Here is an 18,410-nt window from a genome sequence, read left to right as displayed (position 1 = left end):
AATGCACGACTTAAAATCACATCAACTAATCCAAACTTTTTCTTTGTGTAACAAAAGTTGCTGCTTCTCACTGCTGATTCTTGACTGATAATTCTTGCTGAGACACTTATTGTTGATGTTATGTTTTTGTTTCTTGGCGCCAAAGGCACTTGCTGCGTGGTGGATCCTAATTAACTCGTGAGGGGCATTTTGTTAGGTTTAGAAACTTTTTTCCATTATTCGATTGATATGTAAGCAATAATGTAAATGTTTAGTAGTATCTCTGCATTCTCAGCCTCTGAAGAAGTTGCACCTTTTAAACGTATTCAGTCTGTCAAACCTAATGGATACATTTGATATCTAAAACCTGTTGAGACGTGTCCCCCCCCCCCTTTTGTCTTTCCATCCTGTGGCGTCCATGTAAAATCTACTTGAAAGGGACATGATGGGAAATGAAAATAACCCATACCTATAACATTCAAATTGCACGCAAAACAAATGTTTATGGGTCAAACTTAGTGGAGATGAGTTGAGTTTAAAACAGTGGAAAAGCTACCCAGCAATCCTGGTACGATTGGGGTGTACAATGCAAGTCAAAGTATTCGAATATTTCATAAATGCCTCTCCAGAAATGATTATAAATTCTATATATTTTTCAAAAATGTCATTGAAAATTGTTTTTAAAATGTAACGTTTTGCCCCATGTTTTCAAAATGTTCTCCGAGAAAAGTGGGGGTCACCCATTTGAATTTGGGCAAGCAATTCCATTCTATTAATTTCGATTTTCACCATCTGTTACTGGTAACAAGACATTGTCCTCCATTTTATCTGCCGCTAGTGGTGACACCAAATTACAGGGAGCTTTCATTATTGGCTGGGGGACTCTTATGCAGCTATATAATATTTTGACTAAAGTCACAAATATTCTTGCATCATTCTTAGCTCACAGCTTCAGCTCTTTTAGATAACGTAGAAGCTCTGCTATTCATAACTACAGTTGCAAACAAAGCAGTTCATACATTACTTTTCTAGTGGGCATGCCAAGTGCAGTATGGCTGAAGATGTTTTAACGTGGATCATTAGGCAATTACATATTATTTTGCTACTAGAATTATTTCCTTTTTCTCAGCCCACCAAACAGAATCCAGATTCACCATAATGATCTTAGCTGTTTTACCAACACTAGTTTGTTAGTCTGTATTCATTTGCTATGACAATACTTCAAGGGAGGTGGCTGTAAAGAAATGTCAATGCTGGGTTTAGTCATTTTATGTAAAGGCGGATGCAAACTATGGAGTAATCCACTACAACTACTTTTAAATGAGTAGTGATTCAAGAAATCTAGATGGCAACAATATGTCCGCTATACATGAGTACAATGCTATGATGCAAAGGTAGAATGTAAGTTTGGCTGTCCCATCTGATAGAAACCTCATGGTGAATGGATCTTTTTTCTTTTGGAGTCCCCTATGCCAAATTCCCAGCCTTTTAGGGCACTGTTAAGGAAATATTAAAGGAATTGTGAGAAATTGGATTTTTGGTTGACTGGAGTGTGAGCCCTGGTCAAGGAGCAACCACAATCCTCATCAGGGTGAAGCAACCTGTGTTCAACCCTCTGGTAGCTTGGCAGAGAGCAGTTAGGCTTAACTTAGAGGCAGTGTGTAAAGTATTTGTGCAACACTTCAAACAGTAATAAAGTGAACAACACCAAACAAAAATTATCCCACAGCAAGTTAGAACAAATAGAGCATTCTTGAATAAATAAAACAAGATAAAGACAACGAAAATCCAATCAGTAGAGCCGGGATATCCAGTTGTTTGGATTTTAATGAAAATAGCACCAAAAAGCTCAAAGAGCCAACTGTGGATATTTGATCGCCCAGACCAGGACAGAGTGACAAGTTCAGGCACGGGCCGGCTATAGGGATCCAGGTAGGCCCACTAGAATCCTGGTTCATGGAGCATTGTGAGGATTCAATTCGAAAATGCGCCGCCGCGTAGCCGAAGCGATTCTTTGGTTCCAAGATGCATCAAGGCTGAGATGCTAGGGCCTGCATAGTTGTCAAGGATCCCGTCAACGGGGCTTGTGATGCGATATTCGGAGCACTGCGTCGGCTCCAAAGAGCTGCGAGGCTGCGGTGCAGTACGGCATTGTCATCAAGGCTGCTGTTGATGAGGAATGCAAGGGCCTGTGCCGAGGATACACTGCACAGTGGTGGTTTCAATGCACTGCAGCTGCAATGCGGGTCTTTGCAAGGGGCCCAATCGACGTAGCAGCACAATACATCACTTCTGCTCAGGTTTGTGCTGCGCAGCAGAGGAAATGCATCAGTCCACTGGATCCACAGAGGCAGCCAGAGCACCTTAAGCCCACTTAGAACTGGTGTGGCACCACTTAGCAGGTTAGGCTCACAAATAGCGAGTCCAGGGGCAGGTGCAAGGCTGACGTCTATGTTCAGAGCCAGGCCTCAGAGTTTTCTCAAAGTGGGAGGCAGTAGCCCCTGGCATTTAGCATCCTACTTTCACTCTACCTCCCACCAGTTCAGGTATCCTGAGATTGGCCACTCAGACCAAGGTCTGTACCCTGAGACTGAACAGAGGATATGGGTGAGTGCCCCCTTACCCTGCCTCTCCATCTGGGCTCCTGTTCCCTCCGCTTGGGAGTGGTACCCCCAGAAAACGGATCTGTCAATGCTCCCTGTTCTCCTTGTACCAGGGGTAACTTATTCCCCAGAATACAGTCTAAGGGCATCTGGAGACTAGCTATGACCCTTCTTTGGGTCACTTCCCCACTCCATTCCAGGGGTACCAGGGGCATAGGGTGAAGAAGTCCTGCCTAGGGGCCAGAGTTACCCTACACACTTGGCTGGTGTACTGCTCTGAGGAAACTTGCCGTTCCACTACTATGGTTTGGCTAGCCCAGGTGTCACTCAGAGCAGTGACTGGGACCCCATTCACTTTCATCTAGTAGAAGTGACGACTCCCATCCTCAGCTATCCCCTCTCAATCTCTGCGTCTATCCTAAAGCTAAGGGAGATCATGGGATGGTCTGTGAGCTGCCCCTGGGGACTACTTGCTCCTAGGGCCACATTGGCCACCCCTGTAGAGGTCCCACCAGTGGGTGGTTTCAAGGACAGACAGTATCCTCCTGCTTGTGTCCTTGCTGGGAACAATCAAAGCAACTGGGTTGGAAATGTTGTGCCGTTGGCCACCAGAACCTTCTCCTTGTTTCTCGGAAGGGTCATGGCAACCCTTTCCTCCCACCTTAGTCTGTGTCTCCTTTGACCTGCTCTTCTCTGCAGTGGTGAACCTGAACGTTCCCCTTCTCTATGGCCAGTAGGGTATCCCCCCTTCGCTAGAGATATGCTTCAACAGACTAGCCCCTATTCCTCCTCAGACATCATGTGCATCTGTAAAGCAATCTCATAAGCCTGGAACCACTTGTCAGTTTCATCCCTCACTTCAAAGTCAGGCACTAGATCTTTAGGGACATAGACCTTTTTTTCTACAGAGGGCACTGCAGGTATGCCGCCACCATCACTGTGGGACTTTCTCTGCTTAGCCTTCTTGACCTCCAAGACCAGTTTCTTTTCCTCTGCCTCCATGGCCAGTTTATTTTCTTCCATCCTTAACTGGGTCATCTACAGCCTGAACTCTCTCTCCTCCCTCCTTTCCTTCAGTTTTCTGGGGACAGGTTGTGGAAGAGATACAACTCCCTGCCCTGACAGGGGGCTCTACTCCAGGGGTCAAGTGACCCCCCTCAACTGCAGGTACCACCACCGGAAGATCCTCTCTAGGACCATACATCTCATTATTGTCTCATGTGGCTTCAACCAGTGATTGATGGACTTCCGCCCAGGTCCTTACACTTTTTGGAGCTGCAACTTACTGGTGGTCTCTAAGTTGGAAGTCCCCTCTCCTTGCAGAACTCCTTTAGCTGGGCCACAGTGTAGGCTTCCAAGTTGGCCAGCTCAAACTCCATTCTTTCAGGTCTGGTCTCAAGCACAATCAATCAATCAATCAATCACAGCATTTATATAGCGCACTACTCCCCCAGAGGGTCTCAAGGCGCTCGGGGAGGGGGGGGGGGGGGTGTCCGCTACTGCTCGAACAGCCAGGTCTTGAGCTGCTTCCTGAAGGCGAGGTGGTCCTGGGTCAGGCGGAGGTGGGTCGGGAGGGAGTTCCAAGTCTTGGAGGCCAGGTAGGAGAAGGATCTTCCTCCTGTGGTGGCTCTTCGGATCCGGGGGACGGCGGCGAGGGCGTGGCTGGTAGATTGAAGATGGCGTGTGGGAGCGTAGAAGTTGAGGCGGCTGTTGAGGTATGCTGGTCCTTGGTTGTGCAGGGCTTTGTGTGCGTGGGTGAGGAGACGGAAGGTGATTCTTCTGTTGACCGGGAGCCAGTGCAGATCTCTCAGGTGTCCGGAGATGTGGCTGCGACGGGGGATGTCCAGGATGAGTCGTGCTGAGGCGTTCTGGATCTTCTGGAGTCTCTTCTGGAGTTTGGCGGTGGTTCCGGCGTAAAGGGAGTTGCCGTACTCCAGACGGCTGGTGACGAGGGCCTGGGTGACCGTCTTCCTGGTCTCGGTGGGGACCACCGGAAGATCTTACGTAGCATGCGCAGGATGTTGAAGCACGACGAGGAGACAGCGTTGACTTGTCTGGTCATGGAGAGGGAGGAGTCCAGGATGAAGCCTAGGTTGCGTGTGTGGTCTGTTGGTTTGGGTGCGCTGCCCAGGGCGAGGGGCCACCAGGAGTCATCCCAGGCGGAGGGTGAAGATCCCAGGATGAGGACTTCCGTCTTGTCCGAGTTCAGTTTCAGGCGGCTGCTCCTCATCCACTTGGCTACGTCTGTCATCCCTTCGTGTAGGTTGGCTCTGGCGGTGGCGGGGTCGTTGGTGATGGAGAGGATCAGCTGGGTGTCGTCGGCGTAGGAGATGATGTTGAGGTTGTGTTGGCGTGCGATGGCTGCGAGGGGGCTCATGTAGACGTTGAAGAGGGTTGGGCTGAGCGAGGAGCCTTGAGGAACGCCGCAGATGACTTCGGTGGCTTCTCATCTGAACTGTGTCCTTCCGGCGAGGAACGAGGTGATCCATTCCAGTGCCTTCTCCTGGATTCCGACGTTGCTGAGGCGCTGTACTAGGGTACGGTGGCAGACAGTGTCGAAAGCCGCGGAGAGGTCTAGGAGGATGAGGGCCGCTGTTTCTCCGTTGTCGAGCAGGGCTCGGATGTCATCGGTAGCTGCGATCAGGGCGGTCTCTGTGCTGTGGTTGGCCCGGAAGCCAGACTGCGAGAGGTCGAGGGATCTGTTCGTCTCGAGGAAGGCGGCCAGCTGCTCGTTGACGGTCTTCTCGATGACTTTAGCAGGAAACGGGAGCAGTGAGATGGGGCGGTAGTTCTTGAGGTCGGTGAGGTCGGCTGATGGCTTCTTCAGTAGAGCGCTGAGTTCGGCGTGCTTCCAGCTCTCCGGGAAGGTGGCGGTGTTGAATGAGGTGTTGATTATGTCCCGCAGGTGGGGTGCGATGACAGCGTCGGCCTTGTTGAAGATGTGGTGGGGGCAGGGGTCGGTCGGAGATCCGGAGTGGATGGAGTTCATCGTGCGGATGGTGTCTTCGGTGCTGATCGGGGTCCAGGCGCGGAGGGTGGTGGTGGGGGGCGGTGGTTCAGTCGTGGCGTGCGTCTGTTGAGAGCTGAAGCTGTTGTGTATGTCCGCGATCTTGTTGTGGAAGTAGGAGGCGAGGGAGTTGCAGAGGTCCTGCGAAGGGGTGATGTCGTTGTTTCCGGCGTTGGGGTTGGAGAGCTCTTTAACGATGTTGAAGAGTTCCTTGCTGTTGTGTGCGTTGTTGTCCAGTCGTTCCTTGAATGCAGTTTTCTTGGTGGCGTGGATCAGTTGGTGGTGTTTTCGGGTGGCGAGCTTGAGGGCAGTAATGTTGTTCGGTGTTGGGTCTCTGCGCCAGGCTTTCTCGAGGGCTCGGCAGTTCTTCTTGGAGCTCTTGAGTTCGTCAGTGAACCATGGGGCTTTCTTGCTGCCGGGTCTGCTAGGCGGGGTCTTCAGAGGGGCGAGGTTGTCTGTGCAGTTGCTGATCCACTTCGCGAGGTTGGTGGCCGCCTGGCTTGGGTTCGTTGAGCTGGTGGGAGGGTTCATGCTCAGGGAGGTCGCGAGCTGGTCGGCTGTGATCTTGTTCCAGCTTCTGCGTGCAACCTGTTGCTGGTGGTGGTGGATCGTGGTCCTTCTGAAGCTTAAGTGGACGCAGCTGTGGTCCGTCCAGTGGAGTCCGGTGGCGTGGCTGAAGGCGATGTCCTTGCTAGATGAGAAGACGGGGTTGAGTGTGTGTCCGGCGTAGTGGGTGGGGGTGGTCACCAGTTGTTTGAGACCGAGGTTGGCGATGTTGTCCAGCAGGGTGGTGGTGTTGCGGTCGTTGTTGTTCTCCAGGTGGCAGTTGAGGTTCCCGAGGAGTATGTAGTCAGTGGAGGGGAGGGCGTGTGGGCTGATGAAGTCGGCGATGTCTTCGCTGAATTGTGTGCGTGGTCCCGGGGGTCTGTAGATGAGGGTGCCGCGGAGGGTGGTCTTGGGGTTGATGTGGATCTGGAAGTGCAGGTGTTCGGCGGGTGCGAGGGAGTCGTCGGTGTTGGTCGTGATGCGGATGGTGTTCCTGTGGACGATGGCGATGCCTCCTCCTGTCTGGTTGACGCGGTCCCTCCGGATGATCTTGTAGCCATCCGGGATGGCAATGGTGATGGCGGGAGCTGAGGATGTGTTCATCCAGGTTTCCGTGAGGAAGGCGACATCTGGGGCTGTAGTGTCGAGCAGGTTCCAGAGCTTGACGGCGTGTCTGTGGACAGAGCGGGTGTTGAGCAGGATGCACTTGAGGTGGTTGCTGCTGGAGTTCGGCTTGGTTGGTGCTGGTGTGGTGCAGGTCCGAATGCAGGTGAACTTGCATGAGTTGGCAGCAGAAGGGTCCGTGGGTGCGTCTCGGGGTGGCTCGATAGCAGCCCGGGGTTCTACCAGCGTTGAGTGCGTAGAGTTCGGTGGCGTCGTAGGTCCGGCGGGTGGGCTGGTGACAGCGGGGGCCAGGGGTCTTGGCACTGGGCGCGGGCCAGGTGCGGACGGGCTCAGACGGGCTTACCTTTGGCGCGCCTTCGGCGCACAATCGGCACGCCCGCTGCGCGTCAACGTGCTAAATGTTGACCTGCGTGCGCACGGTCGCCATTTATGCCGAAGTGCAGGGAGGGCGGAGCAGCTGGGAGGCGGGAGCGGGGAGGAAGGGGGTGTGTCCACACTCCCGGCGGCGGGGGGCGGGGAGCGGGGCGGGTGGGCGCAGGGGACAGCAGCGCAGGGGGGGACAAGAAATTAAAATACAATAATACATTACAATGTCAAACGAAGCAGGACAATGTAAAAAACGAAGCAGCAACAAATATACAGTACAATGTTGACACGAAGCAGCACCAGGCAGAGATGCGGAAGCAACGAGCGGCGGCGGGGGGCGTGGCCCGAAGGCGGGAAGGCTCAGCGAGGCGGAGAGCAGCGGCAGGCGGGGGCACACGCGACAGCTGGTGGCCGTGCGGCGCGGGGGTGTCCTATGAATAGTAAGGGATAAAATTTAGAAAGCAAAAAAGCCAATCACAGAAAGTTTTAAATTGATTGGTTTCAGATATGGCATGGTATTGTAAACCAAATCACTATGTGGCACTGCACAAACATAAGTCCAGATCCTCACCGCTGCTCACCAATGTTTGAGATTGAGTTGTCGATTGACTGGGATGTGAGCCCTGGTCAAGCAGCAACCACAATCCTCTTCAGGGTGATGCGTAAGCCAACCCTAAATTAAACTGTGTTCAATCTTCTGGTTGCTTGGCACAAAGCAGTAATGCTTAACTTGGAGGCAATATGTAAAGTATTTGTGCTACACATCAACAGTAATAAAGTGAAAAACATCACACAGAAAGGATCCCACACCAAGTTAAAATAATAGTTGTTTTTTAAAACAGGACCAAAATGACAAAAATCCAATCATTAGAACCAGAGATATGCAGTTTTAAAGATTTTAGTAAAAATAGTGCCAAAAAGCACAAAATGCCTTCTGTGGATATCTGGTCGCACCTGACCGGTTTGCAGCAGAGTAGATGCGTTGGTTCCTGCTGGATCCACAGAGGCTGGAAGAGCACCTTAAGCCCACTTCCAAGGGTCCAGGACTGAGGTGGCACCATTTGGCAGAGTCCAGATGCTGGTGCAAGGTTATTAAAAGCCTGTTGTGTCCCTAATGCTTCAGATCAGGCGGCCAGCCAACTATCCCTTATAGTCACTGTGGGTTCTAAGCTCAAGAGATGCAGGACCAGTTCTTCTCACCCAGGCAAGAGTGCAGCAGGTCAGCACAGCAGGGCAGCAGCCTTTCAGAGTAGCAGTTCAGCAGAGTGGCAGTTCTTTCAGCAACACACCAGTCCTTCTTCCTGGCGAAGGCCAGCGATTAACAGAAAAGAAACCGGGCGAAGTGAGAAGAGGCCCCGTGAGTGGGGGCCTGCCGGGCACACTGTCAGTGCCTGAATCCTGCCCAGAACAGCCTCGGTGAGTGGGGCTGAAATTTGAGCATTGTGGGTGCTGTAAATAGCACCGGAAGAGCCCCGGTGAAGGGGGCTCTCTAGGCATGGTGGGTACCAGTGCTGCTTTGCACAGCTGCACTACGAGAGCAATGGCAGCTGCAATGTTGGGGGTATTATTGTGGGTCTCTAGAGAGACCAGGGTGGATTACACCCTCGCCCTTATTTCTGGTGCTGGCCTGTTGGGCCTGCACACTGCTGCAGTGGCTTAGCGCCCTGGCTTTGGTGGACAAAGGGCAGCTTCTAGAGGCATACATTTGAAGTGCACAGATGCCCTGCCTTCATGGCTCCTAACTAACTACAGGGGCTGTGCAGCCCTTTCTGTGTAGACACCCTATTCAGTGTAAGTGGTGCTGGGCCCAGTTCCTCCCTCCCATTTTGCCAGTTATTGCCCAGTCAGTCACACCTAAGTTTCCATTGTGTGTAGCTTTCTAGGAGGAATACACAGAGCTCAACTGTCAACTACCCATGTGACCCAGAGATAGGCTGCAGACCCCAAATGGCCAAGGCAAACAAATGTCAACTTTCTCAAAGTATCAATCAAAAAAGGTGCGACAGGGAGTGATTAACGTTCCAGCATCCATGCTCCCATATAGGAATATCTGCACAAAAGCCGGGTAGCTGTTTTACTCTGAAGAAGTGAGGTTGGGATGTATATGAAGTGAGGGAATTTTCCTTCTTGGAAGATGTGGCCTCACACACCCATGTGGGTGGCCATGCTTCATGATTGGGCAATGCTACTTACCAGGAATAATTAAGCTTTTGTAGCAGGTTATTTATCATTGATAATATATTTTTTCTTGGTGATAATATTTTAAATTGATACATACCATATGCTTTACCACACCAAATGTGAATATTATCTACTCTCTTTGGCGAAAGTTTGTAAAGAGTTTCAGAGAATCTTATAATGTGGGGCGGTAATATCTTTAAAGGACTGAGGATAGGTTGTTTCGGCTGAGCAAATTGTAATTCGTATGTTATTATTGCCCATGAAACTTATGGTATTGCAGCCTGCTTAATTGTGCAACTCTCCTTATCAACAGTGAAACCATTTTCTTAATGTACCATCTGGCACCGTTGTGAAAAATTCACAACGTACCTAAAAAGATTCTTCTTTATATTGCCTGCACTGAAAATGTATTTGAACTTGCCTCAAAATGGGTATTTTCATTGATACAAGGAAATCCTGCAGATATGGCAAGATTATGTTTACCTTTATTTTTTTACTAACAGGTTGGATAAGTCGAACTCAGTTTGAAGAGACCTGGGCTACTCTGCTCGGCGTGCTTGTAACTCAGCCAATCGTAATGGAACAAGAAGAAAATCAGCCTGAGGTAAACAATTCAGCGATGGCAGTGTGTGGCATATATATATATATATATATATATATATATATATATATATATATATATATATATATATATAATGTTTGAGTCTGAGAAGCGCATTCATCCAAAATTAGGCACAACATATAGATGAAGTCTGATTTTACACACATTTCACATTTTTGTACATTATTTATAGAATTAACGTTCAAAAATGTGAAATTTGTGTAAAATCAGACTTCATGGTAGGAGACCTGATATGTTTGTGAGCTGCAATAGTTTAAAGACAAACGTTAAAGGTGCACAGAGGGAAAAAGGAACAGTTATGAAAAGTCAGGGTTTTGCAGTGTTTTACTTGAAAGAAAGAACACAAGTTTAACGATAGCAACCAACAGATACATGGAGAAACAGAGTGAATCATATGGTTGGTAAAACATAATGTATGACGTGTTATTGAGTGGGGCCGATAAAGTGATAAACATAATTTAGAAAAATATAAAAAAGCAATAAGTTTGGAGAACAGTTAGATAAGAGGAAATGCTTGCACCACAGGGTGTTTAAGAGTAGTATGAACTGTGGAGAAGTGTGGCTCACTGGTTAGAGGAGGCAGACCTGGAAGCAGAGGTCAGCCCGGGACCAGGGTCAATTCCCGGCTCGGCGGGGTCTTGAGTCCTAAAATGTCCATGACTCGACAATTCTCGCTCCGGTGCCTACTCGATTCACGGGTTCACACTCTGCGACTCTGGGCAATAGCTTGCTTAATCTCCACAACGGCCCCTCGCGGCGGGATGCCTGGCTTTCACCTTGCGGATACCCTGCCGGGGTTATCTCACAGGGGAATACCAGGACGGGTTCCCTAAGCAAGCGCTTTGAAACCGCTCCGTGATTTGCGCTATATAAATTCCTGTACATTTACATTTACATATGAACTACATAGAACGGATTTAGTTTGGGGCAGCCGATGAGAAAAAATCTAGATAGAAGTATATACTCAAGAGGTACCTCTGTTGAAAAGGTCTTTGGTCAGATTCCTATTCTTAGAAGTATCTGTAGACCTCAGACTGGACTCAACACATTGTTCAGATATTCTCCCATTCTGTGCTAGGCGGTGCCTGAACATTAATTATAGAGTCACAACATGTCGTCAATGTCACTGCTGGAAGTAGCATAACAACAGAAAGGTGCACATGTTCCTGCGATGTTGGTTATGTTTTTTCATTGCGCCAAAGATGCTAAATTCTGGATGGCGTTTTCTGAAAGTCTGCATTGCGGCATTATGGTGAGATGACAATTAAACTCCAATTGGCCCCATGTAATTGTGATTAACATGTAGAAATCATTGTTACGACAATAATTTATAGATTTTATATTGTAATCATGTCCGTTTTCCCCGAGACAGGTTCTTGACTTGGGCAGTCCACAGAAATCAATGTACTAATTCTTCAAGCGCTTTTACCGAATCTCTCACTACTGAGTCGATGAAAGCTCTCAGATTTGTATTTAGGGACCTAATATTTTGCCTACATTTTCATGATGTTTAGTTTCTTTCCTCTGAAGCCCTTGGGGTTGAAACCGGTATCTCCTTTAAGACACAGATGTTTTGGATGGATCAGCTTGCCCAGCTGTCTGTGGTGTCTGAACCTAGACTATCAGGCAGAGGTCTATCAGGTTTGCCATGATGTAGTCCATTGCTCTCAGAGCGAACACGTTTTTTTGTTTTTGCCCCCATGATGATCTAGAAATGTAAGTCTCAGTGTCTGAGGTGAGTTTTCAATCCATGCTTTCAAGCATGGTACAGTAGAAACTCCATATATTCTCTAGTTTAACCCTGCTGTGTCCCATGGCCGCTGGAGCTGTGTCTGTTCCTTCACCACCACAGGGAAACTGTTCTTCATAGTAACGATTCCAGCAGCTTCTGCTCTGGATCCAGATTTAAATTCATCTCAGTACCACTACATGCGGTACTGTATAACACACAACACAACTTGCAGTGTTGGCAATGCTGGACTTGGTAGTGGCAGTGTCTGACTTGTAGAATCATTCCACTTTGATTACATATTTCATTTTGAAAGCAGTTGTAGGACAGTGCCATAAGGTCATTCTGAAAAGCAAGGAAACACGTTGCCCACACAAGCCAATTCTTTAGGCCCATAGGAATGAATGGGAAAGCCATTCCTTATTTGCGATTAGCAATTAGCTAATCGCAAATAAGGAAGCAGTAGAAATCGCTAAAAAAGCGATTTCTACATGAATCCCGTTTTGCGAGTCTTTAATAGCGATTCCTTAATCCTCGCTATTAAGGACTCGCAAAACATGACAATGATAAATCTGGGGGATAGTTTGAAATACCAACTCCTAGTGGGTCGCAAATCAACCTACCTCATGAATATTATGAGGTAGGTTGCCGTTTATGACCTACTAGGAATCACTGCAGTCACACGGATGGTGGCCTGTTGGGGTCGGCAGACCACCATATCTGTCAATACTTTTAAATAAACATTTTTTTTAATGCAGCCCGTTCTCCTTAAAGAAAATGCGATGCATTAAAAAATAAAAATAAAATCAAACTTTAAAGTTAATTTTTTAAGAGTAGGCAGTGGTATAGTGGTCCTAAAAGTATTTTTGGGTGCATTCTCAAAAGTAAAGGGGGCCCTTGGGGACCTCTTCTCGTTTTTGAATGGGTTACCACGATCTTTGAGGAGGTGATAAAATATTAATGATTAGCGACCGGAATTCGGTTACAAACATTAATTCATATCGCTGTGCTTTGGTATTTGGAAGGGGTGCCCTTTCCAAATACGAAATCGCATAACCAAATTGCAATTTGGTAACAAGTTACTGAATCACACTTTGGCATTTGTACATTACAACATGCTTTTTTACAGTCGTAAAAGGGCCGCTTCTGAGAATCGGGCCGTTTGTGACCTCAAAACAGGTTTGTAAATATGGCCCTAAGCCCTTAATTTGTAATGAAATTCAAAGGGTTGCACTGATGGCACTGTAGACAGTGTCATGACTACAATAACAAAGGAATAGCACATAGCATAGCGACTGCTGCACAACGCCCATTACTAACCAACTTATTTATCCAAGATGAAAGACAGTTGTTACTTAACAAAGCCTTGAATACCCCTTGGCCTCCAAGCTGCATAGAGTGAAGCACTTGTTGTGTGTCCAGATTTCAAGATGAATAAACTGAAGGAAGCTGGCTCTGTATATACGATACCAAAATGAGGTATAGTGTGCACAGAGTCCAGTGGAATCGCAAAGGTAGGCAGAGGTAAAAGTAGATAGCACCTTACTCTCTATTTGTGGTAGTGTGGGCGAGCAGTAAGGCTTTATCAGAGGGTAGTGTGAAATATTTGTTGTACATACACAGGCAGCAAATGATGTCACACACTCAAAGACTGAACTCAGGCCAATTTGTATAAAAAAAATATTATTTTGTTATTTTATTTCTTAGAACCAAGCGAAATAATACTTTGCGAAATCTTATGCAATGATTTACAGTTGAATGCAGGCTAAAATGCAGTTGGTTGAATTACAGGTAAGTCAACAGTCGAAATTACTTTTCAGTTAGCTTACAGATTACTATGTACGTTAATTGATTACTTTTCATATTACTTTTCCTAATCAGTGTGATATACCTAGATATCGCACTGAGACATCTCCTAGACAAAAGGTAAGTAATTTACTTTTAGTACATATGCAGTTTTTTCAGTGTTCCATTCAAACAAACTCCACACTAAACTATTTTCAAGAAAAGCAGTCAATGCAATCCTAAGAAAGGAAATTAAGGTAATGGTTTTCAGGTAAGTACTTATTTGTGGGAGTTCGTATTCTGGGGTTAGAACCAGGGTTCCCCCAGTGTCAAGGATGCACTATTGAAATACCCCCAGCGGCACTAGGGTGGCCGGGTGCAGAGTGCTGAGGCCCAATGTTATCCAATGGAGGATAGGGGGCCTCCGGTTGATGGCTGCACACGAGTAGGCCACACGGTTGTGGGAGCAAAACTCATTTCTAAGACCGAGGTCTTGAAATTTGGGAACAATCCACAGGTTTGGACTCCAGAGTGGTGGCATGAGGACCTTGGCAAATGCCCAGAACCCGTTAAAAAAGTTAAGAATTTGGGGGTCCTGGTGGACACTAAGCTTACTATGGGAGACCAGGTAAGTATGGTGTCCTCAGCTTGCTTTATGGTTCTAAGGATAATTAGGAAAATCAAGGCTTTCCTTACTAAGAACAATCGGAGGACAGTCGTGACAGCCCGTATATTGTCACGCCTGGACTATTGTAATTGCCTATACCTCAATGCTCAAAAACAACACCTGAATAGGTTCAATTGGTCCAGAATGCAGCGGCAAGAATGCTGACTGAAACTCCCAAGTTTGTTTCTGTTAGAAGCGAATTGAAAAAACTGCACTGGCTCCCAGTAAGACTAAGAACTCTCTTTAAAGCTCTCTGCATTGTCTTTAAGGCAGTTAACGGAATAGGTCCAGAGTTTCTCAGATCTAAGCTACAATGGTATGTTCCAGGTAGGAACTTAAGATCTACAGGTGCTAAGCAAGTGCAAGTGGCCGCTTTAAAAAGTCCAACTGGGGAGGCAGCGGCTTCATTGTCTGTGCTTCCAGAGCCTGGAACGAGCTGCCGTTCATGCTTAGAAATGCCCCGGACTTCCTGTCTTTCCGTAAGGGTTTGAAAACTCTGCTCTTTTCTCAATAATACAAATCCTGCCTGTCAGGCAGTCAGCATTTAGCGCCAGGACACCTCAAGGGAACCATGCGCTCTATAAGAATAAATAACATAACATAACACAGTGTTAGGCACAGGGCAAAGGGGGATTAAAGTTAGCACCCAAAGTACACCGCAGCGGCTCTGGGGCGGCTGAGTGCAGGGTGCTGTTTTGGTGTCAGGTGTCCTGTTGTTTCCAATGGGGATTCTCAGATTGCAACAAAGACTGCATGCTCTGGGACAAAGATCTTCTGGAGGTGACCACCAGTTGGAGAGGTATGTTGGGATGCTGGGACACTGTTGGTTGGCCACTGAAGGCCCTGGGACGTCAGGTGCAGGGGTGTATTTAGGCATCGGGTGTTCCTACCAGTTCCGGTCATGGTCATGGGGCTCTACCAGAAAGAATGCAGGCGTTGTTTGGAGAGTCTAGGCAGGTCAGAGATCACCAGATGTCAGGTCAGGATTGCTGGGGATACCTCCTCGTGGTGTTGGGCCACTCGAACTCGGGCCGTAGGCGTCTGGTGCAGAGTGGTGCAGACTCACGGTTTTGGCTGGGGCCTGAATCTGTTGGTGAGCAAATCTGTGCTCACAGGAGACAAAGCCTTGAGTTTGGAAGGCAGGGCAGAGCCTTTGGGTTCTTGAGGCTGTTGGTTGCAGGACACCCTGGGATTGCGCTGGCGCAGGTTCGAGGTGGGTATAGGCCGGTAGGGCTGGGACCAAGTAAGTGGGCATCCTCCTCTTCTTAGTTTCAGCACAGCTTCGTTTGTCCTTCTTCTCTTCTGGTCGGTTCTTGTCTGAGGAGGCATGATTAAAGGGTGGCCCCTAAATGCTAGATTTAGGGGCGTTATAGGTAAGTAATGGTTGGGACCAATGGGTCCCTTCCTTGGATTGGGTACACCCCCTATTATGCCACCCTCAAGCGGAAGGGGGTATATGCCTCTCTCTGGTTGGCTGGGTCCCCCTATCTGCAAGTTGCCGGGGACTGAGAGTTATGCTTCCCCTCGCCTCCTACTCCTGAGGGATGGGGTTGGCAAAGGTGGGCACACCTCCCTTCCTCACTTGGTTTTTCCGCAGATTCTCCCACCCAAAGTGGGGTCAGAACTGGTGGGGACCAGTTGCTGGAAGCAGCAAATGGCTGTGATAGCTCACCAAGGCGGCAAGCCTTTGAAGCTTCCCCTTTGTGTACCCTGCCTATCCTGGGGAGGAGGCTTGTGGAGCTAAAGAGAGCAATATCATCTAGATATGCTGCACTAAAGGCTTCCAGTCCAGCAAGGACTTGATTCACCAACCTTTGGAAGGTGGCAGGGGCATTCTTTAAACCAAAAGACATAACAGTAAACTGATAATGCCCATCAAGTGTGGAGAATGCAGTCTTTTCTTTTGCTCCTGGTGCCATGCCAATCTGCCATTACCCTGGAGTTAAGTCAAAGATACCTAGAATTTGGCTGCACCCAATTTATCTATCAATTCATCAGCTCTTGGGATAGGGTGAACATCTGTCTTGGTGACCGAGTTGAGCCCTCTATAGTCCACACAGAACCTCATTTCTCTCGTTCCACCCTGTGGATGAGGTTTGGGGTCTAGAACCTCTGGGCTGGCCCATGGGCTTTTAGAGAGTTCAGTAACCCCTAGCTCCAGCATCTTGCTGACTTCAGCTTTGATGCTCTCCTTAACTTGACCAGACTATCTGTAGATTTTATTTTTGATAGGTACAATGTCCCTGTGTCCACATCATAGGTACACCAGTTTGTATGACCAGGAGTTAAGGAAAAGAGCTTAGCATACTGTTGCAAGACTTGCTTGCAGTGAGCCTGCTGTTGGGCAGAGAGGGTGTCTGAATAGACAACTCCATCTACTTACCCATCTTTGGGGCTGTAAGAGAGGAGGTCAAGGAGAGGTTTACTCTCTGTATCCTGATCCTCATCAGTCATCATCAGCATGGCGATGCCAGCCCTGTCATGGAAAAGCTTAAGGCGGTTCACGTGGATCACCCTTTTGGGGGTCCTGTTTGTGCCCAGGTCAACCAAGTAGGTGACCTCACTCATCTTTTTAAGTTGGGGTAAGGGCTACTCTGTTTGTCCTGGAGAGCCCTTGGTGCCATGTGCTCCAAACCCCACCCCTTTTGCCCTGGTTGGAACTCCACTAGTGCAACTTTTGGTCATACCAATGCTTCTGAAGCTCCTGACTGGCCTCAAGATTTTTGGAAGCTTTTTCCATGTACTCTGCCGTTCTGGAACTTATTCCTAGTACATAGTCCACAATATCTTGTTTGGGTTCTTGGTGAGGCTTCTCCCAACAATCTTTTATAAGACAGAGGGGTCCCCTAATAGGATGGCCAAACAGAAGTTCAAAGGGGGAAACCCCTACTCCCTTCTGAGGCACCTCTCTGTAGGAAAAAAGCAAGCATGGTAAGAGGACATCCCATCTCCTTTTGGGCTTTTCAGGGAGCCCCCTAATCATGCCCTACAATGTCTTGTTAAACCTTTCAACAAGACCATTGGTTTGTGGGTGATAGGGTGTAGTAAACTTGTACTGCACTCCAAACTATTTCCACATGTGTTTTAGGTAAGCAGACATGAAGTTTGACCCTCTGTCTGACACCACCTCCTTAGGAAACCCTACCCTGGTGAAGACACCAATGAGGGCCTTTGCTACTGCAGGAGCTGTAGAAGTCCTAAGGGGAATTGTCCCAGGATACCTGGTGGCATGATCTACTACCACCAATTTGAATTTGTTTCCTGATGCTGTGGGAGGTTCAAGTGGACCCACTATGTTCACATCTACCCTTTCAAAGGGAACCACTGGTAGTGGTATCAAGGGGGACTTTGTCTGTCCACCTGTTTTACCACTGGCTTGACAGGTGACACAGGAGCTGACAAACTCCTTTACCTTCTGAGACATCTGGGGCCAGTAAAAGTGGCTAACTAGTCTTTCCTACGTTTTGGTTTAGCCCAGATGTCCAGTTAGGGGGATGTCATGAGCCAAAGTGAGTAAGAATTCCCTGTGATTCTGAGGCACTACCACTCACCTAGTGGTTCGAGGATTGGGGTCTCTGGTCTCAGTGTACAGTAGTCCCTCTTCCCATAGGCTCTCTGGGTACCACTGATATCTCCCTTTTCCTGTGCAGCAGCATGCTTCCTCAGGCTCTCAAGAGTTGGAGAGGTATGCTGTCCAAGGCACGGCTCGTCCCTACTGGGTCCCCCTGGGCCTTAGAGCTCTACTTGGTAAGGGTTGAGTTCCATGGGCCCAGTTCCCTCTGGGGCTTCCAAGTTCTCTCCTTGAGGAGAGGGGTTCTGAGTTTTTGGCTGTTCAGAAGCTGGATTCCCAGTCTTCTTACCTTTCCTTTTGGAAAGTTTGGCCATTCTTTCAGTCTCCAACTCTTCTTTTTCATCCTGCTTTTGGCTCTGTTCACTTGTCTTGACATGCACATTCTCAGGGATGTCCAGCATTGCTGCATGGGTTTTTAATTCTACCTCAGCCCATGCTGTGGTCTCCAGGGGCATTTCCAAGCAGACAGGCAACTGAAAGCTTTGGAGAGACCACTACCTGTTTCAGTCCAGTACCCCCCGCCCCCAGTCTAATGTCATGATAGCCATGGCATGGTTAGTGTAAGCACTGTTGGCGTTGGTAATATTTCCCAATCAGGTATTGCTCGGGGGAACCCAGTGTGTCTCTCACCATAGTAACACAGTACATGTATCCCTCAGGGCCTCTTTTCTAGTCCCATTGTCCCATTGACCCAGGGGTATTGCAAATACTTATTTAAGTTGGGAGGCCA

At 48.2% G+C, this 18,410-nt stretch overlaps 1 protein-coding gene across 2 annotated transcripts in view; it reads left to right on the top strand.

Annotated features, from left to right (window-relative positions):
- HTT (huntingtin) overlaps positions 1-18,410 on the top strand; it is a 2,178,328-nt gene that overhangs the window by 1,763,004 nt on the left and 396,914 nt on the right. For both annotated transcript variants that reach the window (XM_086964158.1, XM_086964157.1), the window contains one exon: positions 9,810-9,910. In XM_086964158.1, the coding sequence (XP_086820284.1) occupies positions 9,810-9,910 (101 nt within the window). The remainder of the gene's footprint in view (positions 1-9,809; positions 9,911-18,410) is intronic.

Source organism: Lissotriton vulgaris, chromosome 3_2 (assembly GCF_964263255.1).
Source record: "Lissotriton vulgaris chromosome 3_2, aLisVul1.2, whole genome shotgun sequence".
Lineage (NCBI taxonomy): Eukaryota > Metazoa > Chordata > Amphibia > Caudata > Salamandridae > Lissotriton > Lissotriton vulgaris.
Note: the sequence above shows the minus strand (reverse complement) of the source record. Positions and strands in the feature narration are given on the sequence as shown.